A 27,085-nucleotide genomic window follows, 5' to 3' on the forward strand; every position below is an offset into this window, starting at 1 on the left:
ATAATTCGATTCCACCGATGCTAACACGGTTCGATAAGGCACTTCGATGTAGATGAAGTTTTCCTATCGACGGAACGATGGATGAAGCACGTTAAGGAGTGTTCGCGGGTTTGGATTAGCAATTGATTAATTTTACACTAGAGAGCGATGTAACGTGCAGAGTGTGCTAGCTGCGATGAAATACACTTATTATCGCTTTTTTGATTGGATTGTAAGATTCATTAGCCCGAGCGGATGGCTTGAGACTAAGCATGTAACACCAGTTGCTGCTAGCTGGAAGAATACTTTAGTCCTTGGATCATTCACACACAATCAACGGGTTTATCAACCGCTTCCCTCTATGATTTTCTCGTCAAATCCATAAATTCAACCCTGTGGCGTGAATTCCGTTGTGCTGTATCGTGATTTTAATGTTCATAGTCTCTCAACAGACACCCATAAAGCTATCATAACTGCGATTGCATTTCCAGGCGATACTGGAGACTCCATGGCACAAACATCATAAGCCAAGCATTTCCAACCCCCAGGAAAAAACGAACCAGATCGAAAAATCTAGGTCAAACCAGGGTAGAACGAGGCACAACGAGAAGAAGGCTCTCTCCTCGTCAGTTTGGATTTCCTTCCCACCGGAATTCGAACACTGCCGGGACTGCGTTTTTCCACGCAACTGCACCCGATACGGGAAAAGTCGACCAACAACGGCCGATCGAGATCGGGGATGAGTGCAGCGGATCTGCCGATTGTTGCCGTGCGAGAAAGAGAACGCAATAGTGGGAGTCGGAATAAACGGAACGTCTGCAAAAGCAATCACGGAGCGCTTGAATGCGTTTACCCGAACAGCTGCAACCAGTGTGCTCGTGAAATGCAATCTCGCAACTATAAAGTGCACTTTTACTGTTACGCGCATTGTAGCGGCAATCGTTGGCCAACGGGTGAGAAAAGCCGGTTGGGTTATCGACCAGCAATGATGCGCGCTGACAACGAGTGCTCAACTGCGGTGGCTAATGTTTAAACCATTCATTCATCCGAACTCCCCCCAGTACAGGGATATGATTTGAATTTCGTTCGACAACGATCATCATCATGCCCATCGCTTAGCAAAAGCGTGATGACACGTTCCGGCGGCAAGATTGCATCGGGTGAAACCCCTCGCAAGACCTTTTTTGCTCGCTCGTGAGACAACCGTGAACTTTACAGACCGATTAGTGTGAACAAGCTGCAGGATATTTTTGGATGTCGAATGGAGAGGAGTATAAGAACTTCTCCGATCCGTTGCAGCTACAGGAACATCGATAAAATCACAGAAATCAGCGTTACACCCAGATCGGCAAGGGAACATGTGAAAAAGTATGTTTCATTGCGTCTCCATCACCCTAACCAGTTGCATCTGACCAACTCATCGGGTGCACAGGATTGCACCCTTATAAAACCTGCCACACAACGGCAGACACCGACAACGCCAATGTTCCGCCGGTTTGTCAGCAAAGTCCGTCCCAACCAGACAAGCGGAACCGGGATCGTTGGGGTGATTGCTGTAACTAAACGCGAATTGTCGTCGCCCTTGTGGGCTCTGGTACTTCCGCACGTGACCCTTCCGGATGTAAGCCGGTGTACGATGGCAGCGTCTGGCGAAGGATTATGGCCGAAGGTTGCCGGTTGAAGGGCTTATGTAACGATTATCTGTCACATCAGCCGATTGCCGGCTGCAGGGCTGCTTATCTACTCCTGGTCGGGCCGTGTCAAGTCGTGTCAAAAGAGGGACCGGATTTTGGCACAACTCCAGAACGTCTGCGTCAAACCTGGGATGGTGTCGAAAAGGCCAATACTTGAAATAAACGAGACATGTATCGTCCCGACATTCATTGGCTCGACCTATTACGTTGGTTGGGGCCACCTTATCGAGTAAAAGTTCCCACACTACATCAGCCGGCAACAGGCAACAGGTCGTCATAAGCCGGGTAATAATGGATAAGGGCACTGGCGAATGTGATTATTTATAAAACTGAAACTCATCTTCCGGCCAGGAGGTATTTGGAAAGATCACCGCCGTTGAGTTTGAGGACCCAACGCGAGGCCAGGTTAACCCTTTCTGTTATCGTAAACGATGGACTTTCGATGGTCGCCAATCATCGGATGCACTAATGGGGGGAAATCGACGACATCCGACGATTACCGCGAGGCACTGCACATGCACCTGGGTCCGGATCAACCGTCCATTTGGCGGGAAAAGTTTGTGTGCAGGTCGACGTGAAAGTCATCAGGACGTTAGCCCTCGGAGGGATATTTAATTGAAGCTCGCGCTGGTGACGATGAGAAACAGAAGAGACTCATTTTATGCCTCACACTCGCGAACGTTTGGCGCGATGGAGTTAAATGAAGCCTACTCTCGAAGGCCACCGATTTAGGCATGATTATTACCCCTTCCAAAGAGCCACAATCACGCTCGAACGTGATCAGCCGCAGAGAAGACGTTCGAGACCGACCGATTAAGTGGTGCATTTATCATCCCCAGCCGCAAGTTTCCCGGAAGGGCAAAACGACAAAATGTTGCAACAGCCATTAAAGCCCATGTGGCCATACGAGCGTTGGCTGTCGGTTTCGATGAGAGAGCGCACGGAGGAGCAGCTAATCCTCGTGCCATTCCACTTGATGAAGCAGAAACATTGAGTAATGGCAGCACTTCCGGAATGTGGGTCGAACATCGTCGAGGGGGCTCTAATTCGGGCGTTAATCCGGCCCTTGAACAGGTTCTCTGGGGCCATAAGGCACCGTCAGCAGCCGGCTAAGACGCTCGGTCGGTTTCGAGAGTGGTTTCGAATGACCGACAGTCGAATCCGCGAGCCCTGTGAATTCCAATCGAACGCCACCCAAAAGGTGACTCTTGGTGTTTGCGCTTGTGACCGCTGATTGGGTCGCTGAGCAATCATAATGGCTGCGGAAAGCTGCCTCGTGCAAAGCACAGGTGGCCCCCGCTAATTGAACTGTTTGTGAGCAGACCTGTTCGGGCGAGCTGGGCAATATTGACCGAAAAAAGCCGATACCCTCGACGTGAGAATTGAATTCCAACCATTCGACTCCACACACACGTGGGTTTTCATTCGCGTTGCCATGAGCCGGCATGGGCTGCGGCCAGCTCGGGAATCGTTCAGTTTGGAGTGGTGAAAAATATTTGCCAACCCACCCGAGTACGGGCTCCATTTTCGAAACAGGTGAAGCAATCGCTTCGATTAGCACTCGGGAGTGAATTATTTGAATTGTTGATTCTATCTCGCTCGCGATGGGAATGGGTTGGGCGATTGTTTGATGCCAAGGCTCTGATGCCAATTCTTCCAGCACCAGTATATGAGCAAGTTGATTCGAAATCGATGTAAATAAAACAAGCCACCACGTTACACGGAGTGTGTGTTTGCAACAATTGCTCAAACAACAACTGGCGTGCGCATCGTGGTTGGTTTTAGAGGTCAAATCGTCGGAGCTCCTTGCCAACAACGCGCTTCATTCATACATTCTTCCCGGTGCACTCGTAGCATGGGTTACGAGATTCAGTATCGGATCGGCAACCCTTCGCTCCCATCGCACACGTCAATGGATGGAACATGGAGTTTTGAGCTCATGCCCTCAATTCCGTTGCGTGTCCAGAAATGGCTGCAAGCCAACTGAGAGGGAATCGCTGGCTTCCTCGTTTATGCTGGTGTGTTCTCACCCTACCAACTCGACAGCGTAAGTCAGCGATAACGATCGAGTCCCTACCGAACGGGGAGGACCCGTCCTTGTGAAAGAAAGGGCAAAAGGAGGGCCGACACCTGAATTCACTGAAACATGAGCTCGACATCGAGGAAGAAGCCACACTCGCAGCATCATTCGCGACGCCAACCGTTATGGCGACATTATCAGTGTTACAGTGATGTTCGCAACCTTTGCACACTATCGCAAGGGCTTCAAGGCCCGTCTCAAGGAGCATTTGAGGACAAAACGGCACTTTTCGGGAGTCACAATCGTTGCAGCATCAGATCACATTTCGCCGATATGGCATTCGTGAGTGAGGAATGAATGTTCGAGGTGGTATTGGGCTGTACTAGTGTGCCTAATATACGAGAGAGAGAGAGAGAGAGAGAGAGAGCCGGATACAATGCACTTTGACAAAAGAATGCTGCTCACTGTTGTGGCTTTTGCGCTGCCCATTTATGGTCAACGGGTGCTGGCCTCGTCTAACACTCGGTCCGAGTGGAAGTAGCCGTTAAATGACCATCAAGGGAATGCTCCTCAGGGTGGACTAGAGACAGAAGCAACGAGAGGACGGCAAAAGCATGCACTTCTCGATGCCGATCGTGCGTCGCCGTATGATGCGAATCGATCAATGACATTTATGGCCGGATGCCAACCGAGCCGCGGATTTATCGCGAACCAGTGACTGCCGCCAGCTTGGTAGCGACAATGCGCCGCATTTTTCTACCTTCGACGCTCCATCTCAGCGGTGCATTATGCGAAACTGCACCGGTACAACCCTGTTTCTCGATGCACGGGGCGTCCTCGAGTGCGTTAAGCTTGCAAGTTGTCCCCACGGGAGGGTGACCGTCGTAGGGACTAGTTTTTGTTCTTCTCATCGCGCCTCACGCATCGGTTGGCTGGTTGATCCGTTTGCGGCGTGAAAGAAAGGCCGCAGGTTATTATCACCAAGGAGACAACGCCGACACGATGATTTCGACCGCTAATGACGGCTTCGTTCGAGGGGATTATGTAAAATTCCTTTCCAATGCGCTCGAATTCGCCAGACTGCCGCCATGTGTGTGGCAGGGCTAAATTGCTGGCGAACGAAGCTGGCTGGCTCTTTTTTCATCTCGTCTTAACGAAATAATGATAAGCCCCGGGACGATTTACGACCGAAAACGTTGACTTCGAACGATTTTCCTTACGTTTTACGGTGCGCTACAAGTGGAGGAGTAAACGAAAGTTAGGAGCCAACCAAAACCAACCCGAAGCAATATTATCTTTGGAAGGATTACGAAAAGAAAGCATCTGCCGCACGTTGAGCTGGCTGGAAAGGTGGTGTCTTTTCTGCAATCGTGGCCTCTCGAACGGGTTTGAATCAGTGGTTTGAAGTGCTAAATTAAGCGCTCGATGAAATCAAAGACCCGTCCTAAAACGAGAGCGAACACTCGAATTGGAATGATCAATGGGTTTGATTTCATCATTTCTCCACGTGGGCGTTTTCCCAACGGATCGTTTCGGGAACCGTTGTGGAAATGAATACCCGTCGTTGGTGGTTTGGTTTTTATTGTTGAATGCAGTTTGCATCTGTGCGCAAGCCGCTAAACTTCCTGTCGCTATTATTAGAAGATCCAGCTGCATTTCTGCGTCCACGTGGAGGTTTGGTTGAAATTTGATATTTAGCTTCAAACTCCGGGGTATTTTGTGTTGGTGCTCCAGATACAACAATTGCCTACGATGGCCTACAACTACACGCGATGATGCGTTGGCAATTATTCCACATTCAATCACAGCGCATCATAACGCATTTTGCAGCAACACTTGACGATGCACTACATGAACGCGCATCGATGATGTGCCAAAACACAAATCAATCAACAGCTGCCGTTGACTGCGTGGACGATTCGCAGCATCCACACTTCGAGTGGCCATCGATACGCGGACGGGATGCTTCAAACCCGGATCAGCGGAACGAGATCAAAGCAGACACGTCCCCGCCCGGGGTTTGTAACTATTTATTGACAGTTGTTGAATAAATTAATCATAATAATGTTTCCTTGGCATCGCGATAACGTGATCGCGCGCTAGCGGGACGAAAACGTGCAGGACAATCGGCACATAAAAGCGGAACCTAATCCCCAGCTCGGTCACAAACCAACCCGGTACCGACATTGTTGCCGGTTGCAAATGTCTCGGCAGCCTGATGGCTTTGTCGGTGGCCAAGGAAACCGTCCGACGGTCGCTCCCGATCGATCGTGTGTTGGTCCATTTATTGTCGGTAGTAAAAATTTACTTCTCACTCGCGCGGCACTGAAGTAGAAATCGATGTTTGGCGAATTCGTGCTGCACTCAACCAGCTCGAGAGATCACACGATAGCGAGCCAGCATATCGACCTCCCCGGGATGCCGTGTCCCCAGTGGAGCATAATCGGCGCCGGGCATCGATGGCGAAGAAAAGCGCCAGCTGGAGAGACGGTCCCGTTGTAGACGGGGAGTTCTTTACTTTTTCCGTCCAGCTTTTCCCTCACTCGGGAGGCCCGATTTGGGCAGGCAGGCGAAATTTGCACCGTCATCGTCGGTAATGCCAATGTGCCTCGGACGCCCGGATCGGACGGTTTATTATTGTGACATAAACTATGACACCCGAAGGAGCAGCAGGCAACCTTGTCCCACCGGTCGCGCGTTTTCCAGCAAACACGAGCCACGGCCAGTTGGTTCGCGGGCCGGGCCTTGAACCGGGCGTGATTTGTGCGAAATTCCACCGTACTGCTAGCATTTCAAATCAATTTGGAAGCCCGCAAAAGTCGGAGTCGCGCGTTTGGCGATGGTTGATTGATTGAAATTTCAAATTAGACCACGCGCAAGGCTGCAGCGTGAGCCAAAAGCCACCCGAGCAGCGGCATGTCCGGAGCCTCATTGCGATTGCGATCGGTCGGCTGCAATTCGGTGAAGCTGTTTGAAGTCGTTTCGTGTATTTTTTTTTTCTTCACGTTGCTTTGGCCGCTGGCTGCTTATTTATTTGCCATCGTCGGAGTTTTGGCGATCGCCAAGGCGAATCGAAAGCGGGTGGCAAAATTCAGCTGCTCTCAGTGCGACCTTCGACTACCGATGCTGTAATACTTCAAATGCCCCGTCTAGACGTTCAATTTGATGTTGAGGGTGGAATTCGCACGTTTGCCCTTCGGCAGGAGGCTTAAGCAGACACCGTTCCTTGACGCAATGAGTCGAAGGTTCGCTTCTTTGGGCTTACTGGTCACACTAACAGCTGCGACAAAATATATTGTGCATGTTCCAAAACCCACCATCGATCGTTCCAATCGCAATCCTGCTTTCCCTCCCAAGCTGGGTCATATGAAATATGCTGCCGTCACGTTTTCGGCACCTTAATTGAACAACATTTCACCTGTCCCGTTGGGGAGGAAGCGAAAAAAAAAGAAGCAGACCAACATACAGAACCGACGAACCAGCAATCCGTCAACGCGATCCATCTGCCTGATGGTAACGACGAATTTGCATTACATCCATCCCATATATTTCCACGGTTGGCAACAAAAAAAAAACCGGACCCGGGCCGACAACACTGCACTAATTGCGCGCTTCGGTACAACGATCCTTGAGCAGGACGAGGACACTGGCGTGGAGCACCTGCGAGCGGAATGTCGTCACCCCGGCCCAGAAACCGCAAGGTCAATGTGATGGTTTTTACGGCCAGTCGATCATTAACGGTCTCTCGTTACGGTTCCGCCATATGCTTTCACCCCTCGTTCGGTCAACGAAACGAGAAGAAAACACACACACACGCACACACGAAATGATATAAAGTGAGATAAATAAAACGCGCAATCGAAGGGACACGCCGCGAATCGACGACAGGACGCGAAATACCTGCCACAAGGTGGGGTTGGAAAAGAGGCCGAAAGACCCAACCGTAAGGGCGATTTATGTGACATTCTTCTTGTGTGCGATTGCGCGCGCGTGTGTTTTTTTTTCGTTTCGTTTCGTTGTTATCCCAGTGCATGCTCACACGCCAAATAAACCGGTTTCGCGCGTTGGCATCGAATCGGGTCGATGTTTATTCATTTTTTGGCGGCGTACTGTCAAAACGCACCACAACGGAAAGTGCGTTGGGGGTGCATCGGTCAAAATTTAAGCCACCCTCGGGGTTGCATCTATTTGTGCAGTGACATTTGCATAAAAGCCCATACCGGCGGGCATCCTGTCCAGCTCGGGGAAGTTATGACATTTCTTTATGACCACTCATTACATATGCAACAGGCCTCGAACTGGCTGGGAAGCCGACGTTGCAACTGCAACTGCTACTGCATCTGCACTGGACCGGTCAGTGAGGGTCCCAGGATGCACCCACGATAAAAGTGCACCATTGTCCCATCGTAAAATGAAGATATTGTTGATTTCGACGTAATTTAAGCGCAATTTCATTTCGCAATCAAAGTGCTGGCACATTTCCCGCTGTCCAGTACGGAGACGTTTCGACCCTGCAATCCGTGTCAGCATGGCTGCGTGTAGTGATGCCAGGCGTTTTTTTAATTGTTTTTTTCCACTCATTACAGCTCGTTACGCAGAAGAAGCGGCGAGTCCAGCGGTGAGTTTTTGGTTTCGTGAATTGTTTGCCTTCCAACGTTAATATATCCAACGTGCGGTATTTTGGATCGTCGCCCTTCGGATACGTCCTCTTCTTCTCGCTTTCTCGATTTTCCGTCCCAAAAACAAAAAAAACAATGCAATTTCAAGGAGCCCCAAGGGCACCCACCGGTATGGGTGTTTGCAAAAGTCGCGGATATTAAAAATTCCAACCCTCCATCCGCTTGCGTACGGACCGAACATGCTCGTGTCATATCGGCCAGCGAGGAATGTTCGAGGGAAAAACCTCACCGATAGCACGTTCGATGTGGAACGCCATCCCAGTGGAGGAAGCACAGCGTTCATTTTCGTTATTCGTCCGTTTTCTTATCGCAAAAATGCACGAACACACGATGCGCTCCGTTCGAGCGGTCGATCGATTGTTCGCACAGTTTGCCTCACGCAAGGCCCCATTGATGGAAAATGGCTGCGGACAGGGAAACAGGTTCCCGCGGGCATCCCATTTGTCCGGACAAGCTCGAAAAAGGGCACATCGCGAGGAGGAGCCCCTGGACGCCAGAGGTCAGTGCATTCGGAAAACCAGCATCATTAGGTAGGTGCAAGTAGGTCGAATTAATTTGTTACCACGGCCCTGTTAGGGAGGCGAATGGGTGGGCTAGCTAAGACCCCCCCCCACACACCATCAAAGGGGTGTATGGCGTTAACGAGAGCTGATGGAAATTGACCCATCCGTTCGGGTAGGGGCGCCTAGGTTGGGCCTAGTCGGAGCCAATCAATCAATCGTCATCATCGGCGCTATCGACGGCCCTTGGCCCTTAGAGCCGCGTTCCTAAGCGCGCCCAACATCAAACGACCGCAGAGAGTGCGCTTTAATGGTCCAGTGGAACGTCGTCGAGAGGCAAAGAGATAAAAAAAAATCCTTCGTCACAAGAGGTCACTCATGTGCACTCGAGCTGCACACAACAAGTGCATGGGGGTGCATTGAGCAGTAAAGCTCGGGTTGCATTAAACAGGTACACCACTAGCGAGCGAATATAATGACGGCCCTTTTTTTAACGACACTCGACGGTTCAATGTTAGGGTTCGTTTTTTTTTGCCTCACAAAGCGTCCTGCTCGTTTTGCAACGTCTTACAGCTAGCAAATAGCACCTAGCGTGTGGAGCGAATACGCTCGAGAAAATCAAAGAAAGCCTTAGGTGTTGAGCTGACAAAAAAAAACGGAAATCGATGCTGAACAAAAACCAAAATGGCGAATAGAAAGCTACACTTCTTGGAGTGGCAAAATCGACCCAGAAAAAAATGAAGTGTGTGTTTCTTAGGATGGCGAAACGCCATTGTGCGCGAATTGTAGGTTCGCATGTTGGTTCGGGCGACGATAAATCTTTGTTAGGGGTAGCTAGCGTTAACTGGGGGTTTTTGGGTTTGGTCCCTTCAGTGAGCGATAAAAAAAACGAACAATCCCCTGCTCGATTAGCAAAAGACCACCGGGAGCGCATGAGCTGACAGCAACATAAAAAATCTTCCACCAAACAAGGAAAATTAAAATTTATGTTCATCCAATGCCTTTCTCACTTTCGGGTGGTCGCGTTCGCTTTCCAGTCATTTTCCTTTAAGCAAACAGCCGCAATTTCACCCCAGACTGAGTGTCTTATTCCAAGACGAGCGGATAATTGTGAGTTTATCTTTATATGTTGATGACAGGAAATATGAGCGACAAACGGGGCGCGATTATGAAATCTGTCACTGGTGCTACTGCTCATTAGGAGTTATGGTTGCGATATAATACCGAATCGAAACAACCTGTCCGTACGCTTACGCTGACTTTCAATGATAATTGTTGCGACATTTCGTGCTTATCATCGCGTCGGAACTTTCAACCGTTTCTCGAAACTTTGCGCTAAACAGCGCCGTCTGTGTCCGAAGGCGCATTCTTGTGCTCTTCGAAAGTCGCCCGGAACTAGGTCAAAGGATCGCATCGCAACATGACGGTGCTGTCCTTGCTCGAAACGAACTCGAACGGACTCGAAAACTAGCCGTTGTTTCGGGGCTTTTTTTAACGCCTAAAACTTTATGCGAATTCTGTGACATGCTAGTGAACTTGTTTGGTACTCACGTTTGTTGACAGCTGACTCGAGAGGCTCATGACCTGGTCCCGGGCGTCGGTGAGCTCGCGCTTCAGTCGTCGTACTTCTCCGGCCTGACGTTCCTCAGTTGATCCGTACAAGGACGAGCCTCCCGACAGCAGGGAAGCCTGACTACCGTGCACTGTTCGAGGTGAGAAGGCAAAAAATCACGCTTATACAATTGCTGACACTGAAACGCACCCAAGCAACACTTACCTTCGTCGTTTTTCTTCGGGTAGGTCAACCGAGAGCCTGCATTACTGGCTCCAGTGTGCGTTGGGGAAAGCAGTCCTCCAAAGCCTCGAGCTGGTGGTGTCGGTGAGGTTGGTTGGCTCCATGGAACCATCCCACCGTTACCGGCGTGAACAACAGTGCCCACTGGGAGGCAGTAATACGGTTCAATCTCCACGTCCGGACCACGGCTCAACATCGAGGGGTACATTTTCTCCGATTTGGTCGATCTAAGCGATTTCCCGAGTAAAAAAAACAAATTTCAATCGTTAGCACACGCTAGCGGCGTAAGGATGCAGGAAGTTAAAGACGTCTTCTACTTCTAACGAAAGGGGTCTGAAATGGTTACGCCAGGGTGATATGCCCGGGAAAAAAGGAAGGATTACATACGAAAACAAACTCCCATATGATCCGAAACATGAGTAGGTATGAAGGGACAGGAAAGATGGCATGAAATCGGACAGATGCACGGGCTTAAGTAGAATGTATGTAGAAGCATGCAAACATGCACTGAATGCATTCGACTCCAAAATGAGCCTAGTCGGGAATCCGCTGCAGTAGATCGAGGAACAGACTCTTCACTTGGGCGGAGGAGAATTGCAGGCGCACTTTTGGTCACTGCCGTCACTGGTATGCGAATAAATATTTAAATCGCAAACAGTTATTCAGATTTTAAACTTCTGCATTCAGCGCTAGAGTGCGCCTCGGGAAGGTCGACGACGGAGATTCGGCGGATATGGCATGGTCAAAGGGACAAGCACGCAGCACCAAAACGCTATAAATGGTCAGACCGAGGGCTTGAGAGTCAGCCAAAGTCGTGGCATTTTCCATGCACGTTGATTTTCCACGCTACGAGCATCAGGATTGGGCGGCGAATGGGTCACTTCGCTTGAGGTTCTCCGTTTGAGATGAGAGAGTATCGGTCTTCATCGCCATCGTCGTCGTCGTGCTCGTTGCCAGTCTGACAAACATCTCGTCAGCATTTATGATGTGGCAACGCAATGCAAAGCGATGACTACGACAACGACGGCGACGCCTCCGATGCTGAAGGTGGATCATCTGGAAGCCGGCCCGTGGCTCGGTTTGGGCTAAGGATTGGCTCGTCCACGGCGAACGGTCCCGTTTATGCTTATGCGCCTTCGCATGATACGTAAATAAGCGCCTCAAATGGGCGAATAAATATTAAAGTGACGCGACATTAGCGGCGTTTGGTGGCCGCGGCTGCGAAACGGTCAATATATGCAAACGAACACCGACAGGCAGCCGGATGGCATGGGAATGCTCTTTGTGGCTTGCAGCTCGGTTAGGTGTTCGGTTTTTGCGGGAGCCCCTGTTGACTGTGCCTAATGCGATAGGGGGGGCCGGTTCGTTTTTATTAATGAGAAAGTTCACCGTGTGTCGTGCAGACGCCCAATATGGTCCATGATGGGCTCGAGCGAGGCGGTAGCGTTTTTCGTTTAAGCCTTAAGCCATAAACGAGCATCCAGCATTGGTGGAGCCTCGTGGAGTTTTGAATCATGCTTCCATCCCAATCGATAGCGTCGCCTTCCGGCACCGACCGCAACGGCTTCATTAAAAGCCTCCCACAGCAAAGAGGCATTCCGAGCGGGCGAAAATCCTTTTTACCTCGGAGCTAAGCGTCCGGGTCCTGACTGGCGAGGCGCAATGAGCTATTATTGTCAGCTACTTAATACGATTTTTACGACACGATGAGCTTTATGAGGCATTTCTCTCCGTGGCAGCCTCCGCGGTAGTTATTTAACGTGCATTGACGCCATTGTTCATGTAAAAATCTCCATCGAAGGATAGAAATTTCTTACGCCCGGCGGGAAATTCCACAGCATAGCATCGCCTGTACGGCATTGTTCGAGCGTGTTTAGCGGATGGCATTAAATAGTACACAAACTGGGAAATTCCATCCCAGCTTCCACCGACGCCTACTCGGATGGCTCTCGGATGGATAAAGACACCGGGAAATTCGAACGATGGAATGGATAGAAAAGTGCGCTCAAAAAATATACCCCCCGGAAGAATAATATTATCAGGCGTCATGACCAAACCCCGATCCGGCGATGGTTGGTAGAATGGAAAATTTAATTCCTTCCCATTGTCTATCGTCAACAACGGGCCAGCCGTCCGTCTGGTGAGCCTATGTAGGGCCAACAATGGCTCCACAGGCTGGCGACGAAGCCGTGCTCAAAATGCAATAAAACAAAGTAAATTTAATTAAAAACTTTTTAATCTTATCACAGAGTGCAGCCCGAGCTCGGTTTTTGTGCAGTCAATCGTTCAAATACCCCTAAAATGAAATGCCAGAAGAGGGTCGGTTTTGTTCAGCACGAGCACCTCGAGCACGTCGAGTGGTAGTATCGCTCTATCGAGGTTCTTCGTCGTAACCATTTTTTTTTGTTCGCCCGGAACTGCGTCAACGAAAGGACATTATCGATTACACGTCTCACGTCACACCGATGGCTTGCTACCACGTAGTACGCCAGCAGGGAAGATCTCGCTCACGTGCCATCATTATCCGTTGCGAGCGGTGCATAATTCATGGCCGATAAGGCATGGCACGATATGGCCAGGGGATACCAGGTGCCAAAACATTTGAGGGTCAAATACCAAGGGAATGGCAGCGAGCCAGGGACAGCGTGCTTTAATGACGGCTGTCAATCGACATCGAAGCGCATACGGAGGCAAAATGGACGGAAAGTTGGCAAAGAATACGCAACGCCCGTTTGGCGCTACGCATGCAGGCAGCAGGTCAGGTGGAAAGTTCGTCAAAAAATGAGCACCGAAGCGTAAACATTCCGAGCACGAAGAAAACGCCACTGCAGAGGAAATAAATTTTCGTGTCATTTTTTTTTTGTTTTTCGTTGACGTGTGGCCAGCAGCATGCTATGAATGTTCATGAGGATATCGATTTCAGGTGGCGGCTGATGGCTTTTAATGTACAACACATTCGGGGGATGGAACCTTGGGGGATTGTTCTGTTTTTGTTTTTCATGAATGATGCTACGTTAATAACTGTATGTACCTGGGGTAGGTCCTCTCTTTCAGATAGCTATCCGGGGTGTGCGAAGAAAATGGGAAACGGTAGTGAGTAATTTGTGAGATGTGTGCGAAAAGCTATAGTCCTTCGGTAAACATGAACAACAGCGACATATCGCTACGTGAAAGAAAACAAGCTCCTAGCATCTAGACAAAGGCAACAGAAGACAAAGAAAAGCAGGCAACAGAATCTGAACTGCGGAGTGTTGCGGACAGGAAAGCTTAAGCAAGCAAATCGAAAACATAACGACACATCCGGTACGATACAAACTTATCGCAATCCTCACAAACATCGAAGCGAACGAAAGAGAGAATCAAAGTTCAGATCGAACCCATTTAATGGCAGATCAGCAGCGAAGTACAGCAACACAAAGAAAATGAAAGAAGCAAACTACACATCGATGGACATTCACTCCAGCCAGGATACCGATCCAGGATCTCCTGGTGGCGCCAGTCTAAGCCACAAAGAAGGACACACTAACACCACCGAAATGGCCGACAGCGTAGACACACGCATAATTACCTGATGCTGTTACTTCGGTTAAGACGCGGACTGCTGGTGGTAGCAGCACCGGAGGCGTGATGTAGATGCGGTTGTTGCGTTTCACCACGTGTGTGATGGAGGAGTTTGTGCGGTCTAGTGACTGCACCGGGTGATCCAGTCACGGCTGCCACGGCGGCTGCCGGTGAGGTGCCCAGTGAGATCGCATCCAGGGTGTCGCCCTCCGACAGCCGACTGCTGGCCGTGTTCGAGTGCTTCAGCCACATGGCGTAGGAGCCGTAGTCGGGCTTCACCTCGGCGTACGTCTGCGTGTCGGAGAGACTCCCGTCGGTCAGCTTGGCGGACGCGCGATTGGACATTCTGGACACGGGCCGATGGGGGGATGAAAATGAAGGACGATCGAGAGGGCGAGAGACGTTGCGGTTCGGGGTCAGTTCCGGTTAGCATCGCAGACAAGGATCATAACCACAGACAAACATACGAGGGAGTCATAGAGAGAGAGACAGAGAGTGAGCGCCAAAGTCACCGAAACGTTAGGTTCATTAAAAAAAGACACGAAAAGATACAAAACGTTAGTGTTAGGAGGTTCGGATGCAATTGCCGTTAGTCGTCCTGGTTGGAAGAATGTAGTAGTGTTAGCGCTAAGTGCAGTCGATGCACGGGAACACAAACCTATGTTGGAAGACATGCATATCTAAACCGGGCTTAGGCAAACTGTGCGTTCCGGAGCCAAACCTTTCTTTCACCGACTGGCTGAGTTGGGCCGCGCCAGGTCCCGTGAGCGAGAAGCTGCGGTACTGCGGGTGTTGTTGGACTTCTAAAATGACACAGAAACAGACCCACGTTTGAGAGTGTTCACTAGCGGAGAAGTCGGGACAGTCGAGACTTACTAGCTTGGAAGTCAGCGGTTGTGGTTTGAGTTCCTCCGGAAACTTTCAGCTTGCTGGATCGCGGCACAGCAGAGACGTGTGCCGTTCGACCACCGGTGAGCAGATTTTGGCCCTGTTGCTGTTGTTGTTGGTGTGGATCTACACCTGGCATCCCGGTGGCTCCGTTGCTACCGTTCGTTCGCTTAATATAGCCAAAGCTCTGCGGAACTCCGGCCGTTTTGGCGCGACTAGAGACACCCTTCGAAGACGGCGTGCTTCGGCGGGATTGACTCGGACTGGATCCGGTTTTATCCTTGCGCGAAGCCGTAGGACTTGGAGGTTGTGAGCTGTGCTGACTGCTGGTGCCACCTCCGTTGCTGCCAAGCCCAATTGGTGAGGGTTCAGGCAACTTGCCCCAGTACTCTCGGCCGTTTGGTCCGACCGAGCTGCCGCTGCTGTGGCGTGCACTACTGCTTTTCCCGTTGGCATGTGAGTGCTCCATTGCAGGTGGGTTCGTTCCCACGCTGTCCAAGTGATCGCCTCGGCTGCTACGACATCTGTGGAATGAAGGGGACATGGTGAAGAGGAGAGAAAAAAATCACATTAGTTATTAGCACACGTCGTCACACATGGAAAAGAACTCGGGAACTCGAGAAGCAGTACGCGTTATAAACGATATCTGCAGGGAGTGAATTATCCTTGCGAAATAATTAAACACCCAGCATATGAACCGAATCCGGTAGTGGTAGGGCATCACGGCCAGGACCTGTTTCGGTTGTTTTGCATATGCAGTAGGATGCAAGTGTCGACCACTGTTTTGCATATCAGCACGGCTTGGACGAGGCTGCCTGTTTGCCATGTCGGACTATTTATCGCTGCTAGACTATGCATGAACCCGTTCGGTCCATTGACGGGTGTGTGTGTGCCTGTATCGTATGCCATTTATTAGAGTCTCGTCCTGATAAAATCCGCTACTCGCGATCCTTCATGTCCGCCAAAGGGCGTACATTCGAAGGCCTGACAATGTGCAGCGGAAAATTTATGTCCGTTATAACGGGGCAGTGTCAAGGAGCGAATCTCGCGTATGGGTCTGGTTTTCGCGACAAAGCATAATTTAATTTTCCCATAAGGACACTATGTTTGCACTGGCGTTCCGGCCTGAACATACGATATGGTCAGATGCTTCAGGCGATAAAACCTTCACAAGCACGGGCACAATAACGAAAACTATCAATTTGAAATCATGTTTCACAATTTCGCCAGACGAGAAGTTCGAGCATTGGATACTATGTATCATATGCATTGTAGTGGTATATGATGTTGGAAAATTGTATAACTTTGAACAATTGTAACTATGTAAATGATCCTGTGGTTTCTCCCAAAATAACTTAACGAAGAAATCTAAGAATTCTTTATGCGCCTGCGTGTATGCAATGTTAGTTTTACGCCTAAAGCTATGCAACGAGTAAGCCACAGAGGGTCATTCATTTTCGAATATCAAACATTGAAACGTACTCGCTCTTTGGAGTTGCTCAAACTAAGTAAAACGTCCTAAACAAGTGCATGGCAATGTGCATAAATGGCATGAAACCTCATCGAAGCTGTTCGCAAGCTACTGAGACTTACGAACAAGCAATGATCGTTATTTTTCAGATCGTATCACGAACGTTTGCGATGTGAAATTCAAAGTTTACGATAAAAAAGCCACATCGAAAAGGAAATCACAGGCCGTGTGAAAATAATTTAAACATCAAAAACCCCGAGACAGCAAAATCGAGCAGCCAGTTCTACCGTTACACCTTCTATGAAGAAGCCGTGATGTCGTTTCTAGACACCAGAAACGGTCGATAAAAGCAAGCCTTGTTCGCGGTGATGAATATTTAAAACCCCGCGGTTTCTTACTTTTGCAGTGAAGCCTGTTTGTGTGTGTGTGTACTTTGGCGCCGAATGGAGCGAAGTGAAAAGAACCCACTCTTAGGATGATTATCTGAATGTGGTGGAATATTAAACAGAACGATTTACATTTGTAAACAAGGAATCAGTGGAAAAAGCGTATCGTTTGCAAATGAGAAATCGGAAAATGGCGCTCGTAATTTGAAGGATTTCAGAAATGTCATGCCATGTGCTATTTGCATACGTTATGAGATTGAAGCGCCGAGTGCTTCCCTTGTAATTGCAAACACAATCAGATTCGCATGAGCTGTAGATACAAGCTGAATCGAGATACTTCAAAAGTGTAAACTTCTTCGTGGTTTGGCAAATAGGGCAAAAGGCATTACAGCTTTTCACCCACTTCCTGTGGTGTTGCACATTTTTCAACCTCACGTCCAACGGCCAAGTGCCTCTCAGTTACCCCAGGTCAGTCCGGCGCAAAAGTCGGTCAAACATGGTACGAAACACACCCAAAGTGGTGTGATAAGTGGGTGCTACAGACGGTCCTGTCTTGTGGGCTTATTTATATCCAGCTGCAGCAACATTTTTACACGTGAGCGATGGTCCCGCGCTGTCGAAGAAGAACGGGCTTCGCCGGCGGGCAGTTCTAAAGGAATTTATTAATGCGGATAATCCTTCACCCGTCGCGAAAAGCCGTGTCTTGAAGGGCTACCAGAAACCCGAATCCACCACGGTGGGGTTTCACCAAGTCAAGGAGAAATTCGTAAATCGACCGGCGAACGTCGACGAAGACGGCAGCATAAATACGGACTGTTTGCGTGAGGAATTAAATCGCCTAGTTACGCGGTGGATAAATATTGACCTGCAGAAACAGCCGACCGTGGTTCGGCCGGGCGTACTTTAAACAATTCCCTTAATTAGTCATCCGCGTGACAAGCGACTCGCGCTCGCGCCGTCTTTCATCACCGGACAACGTCTTAATTGAAATTAATGGAGGCGCATGGTCCTCGGAGTCGCTCGATCGCGTTCCATCTCCTTGCACGTCATCGGACATCACGTTATCGGTCGAGCGAGTTATGTCGCACAGTTTTTGCTCATTCCCTCGCGATCGCTCTCATTCTCTCCAGACGCATTCGAATTCTCGATGGAATTGTAAGCCCCGAATGGAATTGGATTCAATTAGGTTGAAAATAATTTAGATTACAGGCCCGTGTTCTGTCGCTTCCAAAGTCCGACCGACGCGCGATGGCACCGAAGTGTGTCTTGAAATCGCAACGGAAAGCAAAAGGGCCAAAGGAAGAGTACCCTCGAGAGGAGTCACACAAGTGGCTACTCGGTCGATAAAGTGCATTACGGCTCCGACATTCCGCGGAAGTGCATCGCAGGTCCGGTCGTCGTTGCAAAAAAGCGAAAAAATAAAAATCGCTCCCAAAGTGGACGGAAGATTTTTCTCTCTTCTACCCGATTACAGGACCCTCAGGGTGGACAAGTTGGGCGGTTTCCTAGAACATCCTCTGGTCGGTTGCGTGCCCGGTTCCATTTTGCGCAATTGGTGAACCAATGTTTCCACTTATTGCCGCCGGTTGGTCGTACGGAATTTTGCGGCACGAACACCCGAAGGTCACGCCGGCTGGCGAGTGGTTTTTCTTTGATTCAACCAATTTATTCTGCTCGCTACGCCACTCCACCAAAAGTGGCGGCCCCTGGTCGGCTGGGTTGAAGTGGTTTTAAAAGTGAAAAGTGTCTTTCCCCGCGTTTCTTTCAGTCGGATCTTGCCTGATGCAGCCTGGTGCGAGGGTTTTTTTGTTTAAGTTTGAGTCAAATTTTCGCTTGATCGAGAGCGCGCCAAACCGTCAAGGGACGGAATGTAATTTTCGAGACCCGAGAATCGGAACCCAACAAGCGCTGCCGGAGCAAAAGCAGCATGCGGGCGGTTATTTTTGGTCCAGCCGAACGACATGAGACAAACCGGAAAGAAGCTCCAACGAAGGCCAATCAAATAACCTCCCAATCAAGGGCTCTGATTTGATTGCGAATCGCTTGTGGAGGATACATTTATAATTTTTCGTCCGCCAGAGCTCGCTTTTGGCGTGCGCGCGCGAGTGCGATGAAACACGGCAGCCCGATGAAATGGTTGTGGCGTTTCATGGTCTATCATTCGCATCAAAATGGACGGGCATCCTCCTGGGTTGGTCGCTTTTACGAGCCGGGGATTGGCAGGGCGGAATTTGCTGTCGTCGAATGCCATTAAATCCGAATATAACCGCCACTGGTAGCACGTTCGGAAGTTGCTCACGACCCGGAATGGGATCAGCGGTTGGAACACGTTGAGCTGCGAGATACTAAAGTTAAAGTATCCCCTGCTCTCGAAACCACCAACGACACATCCGTAAAGCGAGCACAGCACACGGTGGTTCTAACGAACCGAGTGCCAGTGCCGGTCTACAATAACTGGCCAAAAATAATCGCACGGGAAAAACGGACCGATAAAAAATCATCAATGTAGCGCGAGAGGAAAATCGATTCCGGACCATTACGGAGCATGCATCCCGAGCGATGATCGTTTGTGGCGGTCGCGTACACGAATGAAATCGATACACCCCTCATCAGGCTCTCAGGGAGGGAGATAAAACGAGAGCAAAAAAAGAACTAGCATCCTTTCGCCCGATGCAATAACATCGCTTTATCGATAGTAGCAGGGGTGGGTTGGTTCGATCATTTGAAATGCAAATGAAATGCACATACAGCAAAATTATCCCTTTTTTCTCTCGCTCGTGCTGGATTAAACCTGTCTCTGCTGGTTCTGCGCATGGTGGTTGGGATTGTTCAGCTTCTGGCGCACAAAAAACAGAACCCCCACCAGAACCTCAATGATGAGAACAAAATCGGTTGTTTGTCACACGAGAACAAATGAGCCTGGTTGCGATGTACGGGTGTGGGTGGAATGAAGGAGTTAAATCCAATTAACGACAACACCGAGAGCGACGTAGCGGCGTCATAAATCATATGCAACGGGCGGGCGCAGGATAATCATGCCACCGCAAATACCGTGGACGACACCGAGACCGGGAACCCGATTCCGAGAGTCCGGATAATTCAATAATCCGTTCACGCGCTTCATAAATCATAACGGCGTGTGCGACACAGGAGCGACCGAACCCGACAGCATCCTGCCGACGCCTCCTTGCGATGGAGCGATGCATGCGTGAGCATCGCTGTGAATTAATCGACCCACAGCAACGCACACGTGAGAGCTCGGGGTGTTGCCGTTATTAAATGTCAACGATTCTCGATTGCTTCGCACCTTCCGGATGGTCCCAAGCCCGTTCCGGTATAATCTGCGTAATCTGTGTCGTTAAAGATGCACGCAGATTGGAGCGGAGAGAAAATACGGCATAAATCGCACGCCGGTGGGCGGATATCCTCTTGGCATTGCAAATGTGCCCATTACGCTTGCAGCACAATTGCTCAACAAATCGAGGCATCTGGCTGGCCTGTTGCCATAGCTTCGGACCCTTTCAGGCCGGTTTCCCATACGCCGTGCGGGTATTTATCGGTCCGAACCCGTACCTGATAAGATGCGGTCTTCGCATTCTTCGACAGATAAATTTTCATTTTGTTTTCCACGAGATTAGAGCCAACCATACCGGCCGGCAAAACGGGTGGCGTGGAAACTCAACAGGAATTAAATGGAAGCGAAAAATAGCGCCTGGCTCCGTCCGGTCTCGGGCACGGGCTGGTTGTGCCAAATTGAAAGAGATGAGCTTTTTTGGGAGCCTGAACCGGATCACGGACCCATAAAATTCTCCACCCCATTGGTATCGGGTAAAAATAGGCCAACCGTAGGCTGGCCACGGTAAAGCCTCCGATGGGAATAGCCTCCGTTGGGCTGCGAGTCCCTGCCAAGGTGGTGGTTGGGGCTTTTTTTTCTGTTCTTAAAATTAGGCGCTTCTGCTGCGGTGGATGCTACTTATCGAAGTTTGATTGGTGTAGGGTGCGTAGGGTGGATTCGGTTTACCCGGAAGGATATTGATCCAAAGGATAAATGGGGTTTGGGTGAGGTTCCGCAGGCTTCGGCTATAATCGGAGTGAATAATTTGACTTTTATGCTTCGGGGAACAGGCGCAAGTTCGGAGAAGGTTGACCCAGCCGTTGCGGATGGTCGAAGGATTAAGGCGTTTTTGTGTTGGACCATTTAACGACCAGCGGGTTTGAGGTTTTACGAACCGGCATGATTTCCAATCCGGATGTATCGTACCGAGCTTAAAGAAGATTCGTCCGAAGTTTCGACAGTGCAATCTACCCGTTTTCCCCAGAGATAAATCGAAGGACGGGCAGTTTTTTTCCTTACAATGCATCTAAGTATACCTAGCGGATGCTTCCAAGCGTATTCGTAGACTATTTGTAGGCAAAACACACAAACACTCAACTCGTAAGAACACGAGATTTTTATTCAAATTCCATGCTTTTGCTGTCGAGAGAAAATAAAAGCTCAAAGCAGCATGCAGTAAAAGTCGGCCGAATATACCAACCAAGCCATATCTCGCTCAACCACGATATGGAAATTGAACCCGGGTGCTATTTTATTGCAATTATGAAGAAATATAACCCACCATGAAGGGCTCAGACGAACGCTACATAAATTCACCCCAAACATCGTCCTGACGAGCGCCGGGTGCAACGTCTCCCTGCTTTCTCTTCGTCAGCAAAAGAAGCAGAACGATAGCTTTAAATTTTATTCGACTGCCACCGTGCCAAGTCGCTCGGTTTTCCCACGCGCGCGTGAGTGTGTACCGTGCCCTCGAATTTTCATCGTTTGCCACAAATTTGTTAGCACCCTTGCGCACCAAACCACCCCGGTAGGGTAGGATGTTTGGGTGTTTTTATTTTCTTAGAATTTAAATAAATTTACTATGCCAAGCCACCGTGCTAGGTTCTTGTGCCGAGGGTTACTCGCTCGCACCTTGCGCCGTTACACCTGAGTTTTGTTTTTATTTTCAGCCCATCCCAAAGGCTGGTTAAAATATACACCAATCTTATTTACATAGCATAATTTACCAAACCACTCGCATTCACTGCTCCTGCTACTCGTGGTGTCCCACTTAGCGAGCATAGTAGTAATAGTACCCTCGCTCACCATACTCGGATCCTTTCGTTTGCAGGCAGCAGCGACGTTCTTGGCTGCAGGTGGCTTAGCGTGTGAACAACCTCACGATTCGCCGGAAAAAAAAACAAGAAGCTGGCATGAAAAACGACTGCCGGTCGCCAGTGCAGTGGATGCAATTAAAATGGCAACAATATGGCCACGAAAGTTTACGCCCTAAGGAGCAGATCTCAGGCAAAGAGGTACGTTACGCAAACGGTAAAAGGATTAAGAGAAATGATTTAATCCACCTGCTTAACGGCGTCCCATGGAGGACCAAATAGTTTGTTTTTCATTCGCAGCTCCTTTCAGCGAAAAAGGACTTGCGCTAATTAATGGTAAAGCTTGCATGAAAGCAATTTCGAATTCCCAACAGGCTCCAAGTTTCACTGAAAAAAGTAATCAAAGCACCTGTTAAGTCTTTCTCGAGAGCAATCGAGCTACTCGAAGGGACCAGGCGATCGATTTTTTGGGCGGAGAACATTTTCCAATTGCTCCATTAGCGTTCTGCTGTTTGCTTTCTGCATTCGCCGTCTCCGAGTTTCGAGATCCTTTTCCCACGACGGCATGTCGGAAGGATGCCAAACGCAGTCACGACCGACGCCCGCACACACACACACAGGAAAAGAGAGTTGGCATCTATTATCAGTTTCGGTATCTTTGCAATTTTACTCATACTTTTCACGGGGAGATACGATGCTGACGGACTAAAGCACACGGGAGTGGATTTCATTTCCGGTGACAAGACAAAACTAAGCCAAAAGGAAGCAAAAACTCCCCAAAAGCAGTCCCACGCGAGCCGCCGCTTGAAGCAGGATGGTTGCATGCAGAAGCGAGCCGCAAAACAAAGCTATAATTCAATTCCGGCACCCAAAAACGTCGTTCGATTGCGCCATGTTGGCTCAACGACGAAGCTTGGCTGCCACCGATGCGACTACTTTTCGCGTTATTCGATTGTGGCCTTGTTCCGCGAATTCGGTTTTTTGTTCGGCCATCAGGCGAACATTATCCTTCGTGGAATCGTCGGATTGGTGGATGAGCCAATGTTGAACCTACCCTTCAATTTCAATTCACAATCCACCCGGTGTTCGGCGCAATGGAACTATCGCTCTTTAAGCGCGATACGTTGGGACAGCTGCTGCCACGTTGGCTCCTAGGGTGTTTTGGGGCGTGTTTTATGGTGAACTTTTCCGACGGTTTTTCCGGCTCGAAGGGCCGATAAACGTGTGTGTGTGTGTGTGGTCCCACTGGGAGAGAAAAGGCAACGCGCAGCTTAAGGCGAAATGATGTGCACTTTGGTTTCGGTTTCGGTTTCCGGTTTCGGCTCGCCGGACGTCCCACGCTCGTCGGCAGGAGAGTCCTTTGCTATCATCCACACACAGGCACCAGTCAGCGCGAGAAGTTGATTACCGAAATAATACTATTTTTAAAGCACACCCACGTGATATATAGTCACGCACACACAAGCCAGAATACTGCACCCGGTTCTCGGCTGGCGAAATTTATCGATAGTAAAGCAACGAACAAGCGGAAGCACTTTTAGCAATTATTGTTGGTCCACTAGACACGCTATTTGAATCCGGTCGGACTCGAAGGGTCCTTAACAGGAGCGTAACAACCCTTCACCGAGGGCAGTTGATTTTGCCATTATTGCAAGTTCCCTTTGTCGGTCAAATTGCACTTTTCCACTGCACCCGCTGCTCACGTCGGCGTCGATGCACTTTTGCCATCCATCCATTCGCGCAGAGGGGAACACTTTTCACCACCATTTGTCGGCCATCTCGGTGGCGAGTGGTGGCGACTGTAGTGTGAGTATCCTTTTCACCAAACCACAGCGCAAACGAGAGGGTGGTGTTTTTTCAGCGAATTAAACTTTGCTCCAATTGTTTCGGTGGCTGCAGGAAAAACCGGATGCACATAGATGCTGCTTGCTCTCAGCTAGCGCACACATACTCTCGCGTCCACACGCGCACTGGACTGGCAGACACTCCCATAAATACACACGCACACGTAGGCACATGCCCGATCCGATGCCGGGAATCCACCACAACCGGTGGTTGTTGGCAGGTGGCCAACGTCGAAAGGATCTCGTGCCGCTTGAAGACGGCCGGCAGGAGACCGCTTTTCCGAGTTTCCCACTTTCACACCGTCAGTTCCATTCCGACCCCGGCCGGGATCCTTTTTAACGTAGAATCATCCGGAAAATAGGGGGCGCTGCTGCTAGCCGGCTGCGGGCGAGTGCAGAGATCGATGGCTAGCTGATAACAGGTTGCGAGGCTTTCGGGCAACTGGCACTTGCAGGACCGTCGGACAGACTGGCTGATTCACACTACTGGCTCGCAGCACGACGACGCACACGCGGCAGCTCAGCTAGGTCCTGTCGGGCTCCCTCCGAGCGAGCGACGAGAGACCGCGTGCGCGCCCGGCAAACAATGGGAAAAACGCACCCCAATCGACTGGGGGAAAGCCAACCTACAGGGCACTCGCCGTAGCGTATCGACCGTGGATGGGCCCCTTTTTCCGTACGCTCTCGTTTGCGTTTCAATTCGTGAAAGGAGGTTTGTCGAGAAAGTTGTGCAGCTGTTTCGAAAGGATCCACTAGCAATATGGGTGTGTAAAATGCTACTAACATTGAGCTTTTTTTGAACCAATTTGGAAAAGATGACGACGATCTGGCAGCCATGTTGGGAAATTAGTATCAACAAGGACTTTCCTTACCAACATCTTAGCAACGAAACAACTCTACGGGGGAAACTTTTCAACCAACCCTCTCACCGAGAGCAAACGGCTGAGAGCAGACGTTTGGTGGCACATAGCCAGAGCCAGAGAGCGCATTTCATAAAGGATCTCACTCTCAAATTGGGTGTGTATCGTGTCTGCAGAACAGATGATAGCTGCATGGCACTGTCGACCGCTTGGTTTGGCGGCTCCATCAAGGAGTGGCATGGAGAAAGTTTCCTGCAGGGAGGGAAAACTTCCGATTTCCAGCCTTCCGAAGCACCACGAGACATGTCCTTTTCCCCCCTTGTTTTTCGGCGCACAGTGCAAACGATCCCTTCCGTTACGACGTGTACGCGCGCCGCATGGGAGAGATAGATGTTATGACTCATCGCCCTACACGACGACACCGAGCGTTGGCAAGGGCAACAGAGGAAACGACACCACAACAACGCCGACGACGGCTACGACTGCTGATAAAAAGACGAACGGCGTTAGCTCTACACGCGCCACACCGTGGGAGTTGATTTGGGTAAGAAGGATGAAAAAATATCGCGATATCCTGCAGGAAGACACAAACGGGTGCGCTCTCGGCGAGGGTCGTAAAAAAGCAGCAAATGTTGATTGTGCAAAACTAGTCGCCGATAAGCGACTAGCTGGGAGTTCGCGCTGGCATGGGACAAAATGGCTCGATCGACTGCGTCCAGACAGACAGACAGGCGTTTGTCATCGCCTTCTCTTACAACCGACTCCCGATCGGTATCCTCGTGAGTCCCCGATTGATTGTGCCGCTAGAGCGGAAAGCTAGTGGTGATGGCGCAACGATGTCTGGGAAATGTTTCCACTACCAGCGCACGACCACGCGGTAGACAATTTAATTAATTGAATTTGATTTGATTGCCCTTCGTAATGGCTTGTTCCGGGTTCGCTAGCTACTGCTTGCGGTTGCCGGCCGGCCAGAGCCAGAAGGATTGCAATTATGGATGAGATTTTTCGCGCATTGTGTGGGGCAATGGCGAGGATTAATAAACGAACGAACGGCGCGATAGTTAAAGAGAAGCACCGGTTACATGAAGTGCAGAGAACTTAACGAGATTTAAGGAGCAAGATGCATGCTATGATAATGCACAACATGGAAGCATAATCAAAGTGACATGTGTGCAAGAAAATAAGACAGTTTGTCTTGGGGCATACTAATCCACAAACGGGACAAAGGCAATTTCATAAACATCATCAGCTACAGAGCTACAGGGCGAGCCAACAAAGTAGCAACAGTAGAAGCATCTTCGTATGGTTCGCACTTCGTCTCCGTTGACTATTAAGTAGGTTCCAGCCGGCTACGGTCCGTAGTCCGTAGTCCGCTCCGTATCATCGTAACTTACAATTTCTTCAAACCATTTCGCTAACACTGACTTGGGCGTCACCTTTCGTTGCTCCCGGGGGTAAGGTTAGGTTTCACCCTCAGAGCCGATCCGACGGATTCGGATACGTTGTAGGCGATGAAGATCGAAAAAAAAATGTTCTACTTGCCTTCATTTCTTATCTGTTCCAGGAAAAGATGTTACGGTTCCGAAAACGGACATCAAACGGACACCTTCTCCCTACCAGAGGTCGGCGTGCCCTGTATTTAGATAAAATATTTACCACCCTCCGGCAGGAATTACACTCACCCAATCACTTCGGGTCGAGAGTGGGCGAGTGGCACGTTTTGTTGATGGTGATGCGGTTCACGGAGCCAGATGTTTCAATTTCCCGGCGTTTGCCCGATTTGCCGGGCAGGAGATACAAAACCACAACATCCCCGAGAGTGGTTACCATGCGGTGCACGGTCAAGATTCCGCTACAAGTACGCTGTAGAGGCAGAACCGGGCAGCAGTAGGGTGAGGGAAAATGTTTGGCGCTGCAATCCAGGACACTTTGATATCCTGGCGCCACTCTGTTCGATTCCCAGCTTGAGAAAAGTTTACCCAAATTTCATGTTCAAAGTTTCGATACCGTTTCTTTGCTGTTTCTGTTGTCGAAAAAGTTATGACATACAAGTGTGCGATAAAAACTGCTTTCAAATCGAATATTGATTCATCGATTTTAGAAATGAAGTTTTCGTAAGAAATACTTTAATATTTACAATTCGCTTCACAGAAAAACTCAAATATGTGTGTGTTGGATCAAGCGTTGGAGAAAAACAAAATATTAGAGTAACTTATTTTGCGGTATACTTTTCGTGCATCAACATTCCAGAGAATTTTCA

General features: G+C 49.6%; 1 protein-coding gene across 1 annotated transcript in view; it reads right to left on the bottom strand.

Moving 5' to 3' along the window:
* The window catches only part of LOC128727334 (protein sickie), a 193,807-nt gene that overhangs the window by 56,442 nt on the left and 110,280 nt on the right, over positions 1-27,085 (bottom strand). The window contains exons 8-13 of the mRNA XM_053821234.1: positions 15,105-15,640; positions 14,887-15,031; positions 14,236-14,574; positions 13,699-13,725; positions 10,650-10,894; positions 10,424-10,575 (exon numbers count right to left, since the gene is read on the bottom strand). Coding sequence (XP_053677209.1) covers positions 10,424-10,575; positions 10,650-10,894; positions 13,699-13,725; positions 14,236-14,574; positions 14,887-15,031; positions 15,105-15,640 — 1,444 coding nt within the window. The remainder of the gene's footprint in view (positions 1-10,423; positions 10,576-10,649; positions 10,895-13,698; positions 13,726-14,235; positions 14,575-14,886; positions 15,032-15,104; positions 15,641-27,085) is intronic.

The sequence above is a fragment of the Anopheles nili genome, chromosome 3 (assembly GCF_943737925.1).
Source record: "Anopheles nili chromosome 3, idAnoNiliSN_F5_01, whole genome shotgun sequence".
Taxonomy (NCBI): Eukaryota; Metazoa; Arthropoda; class Insecta; order Diptera; family Culicidae; genus Anopheles; species Anopheles nili.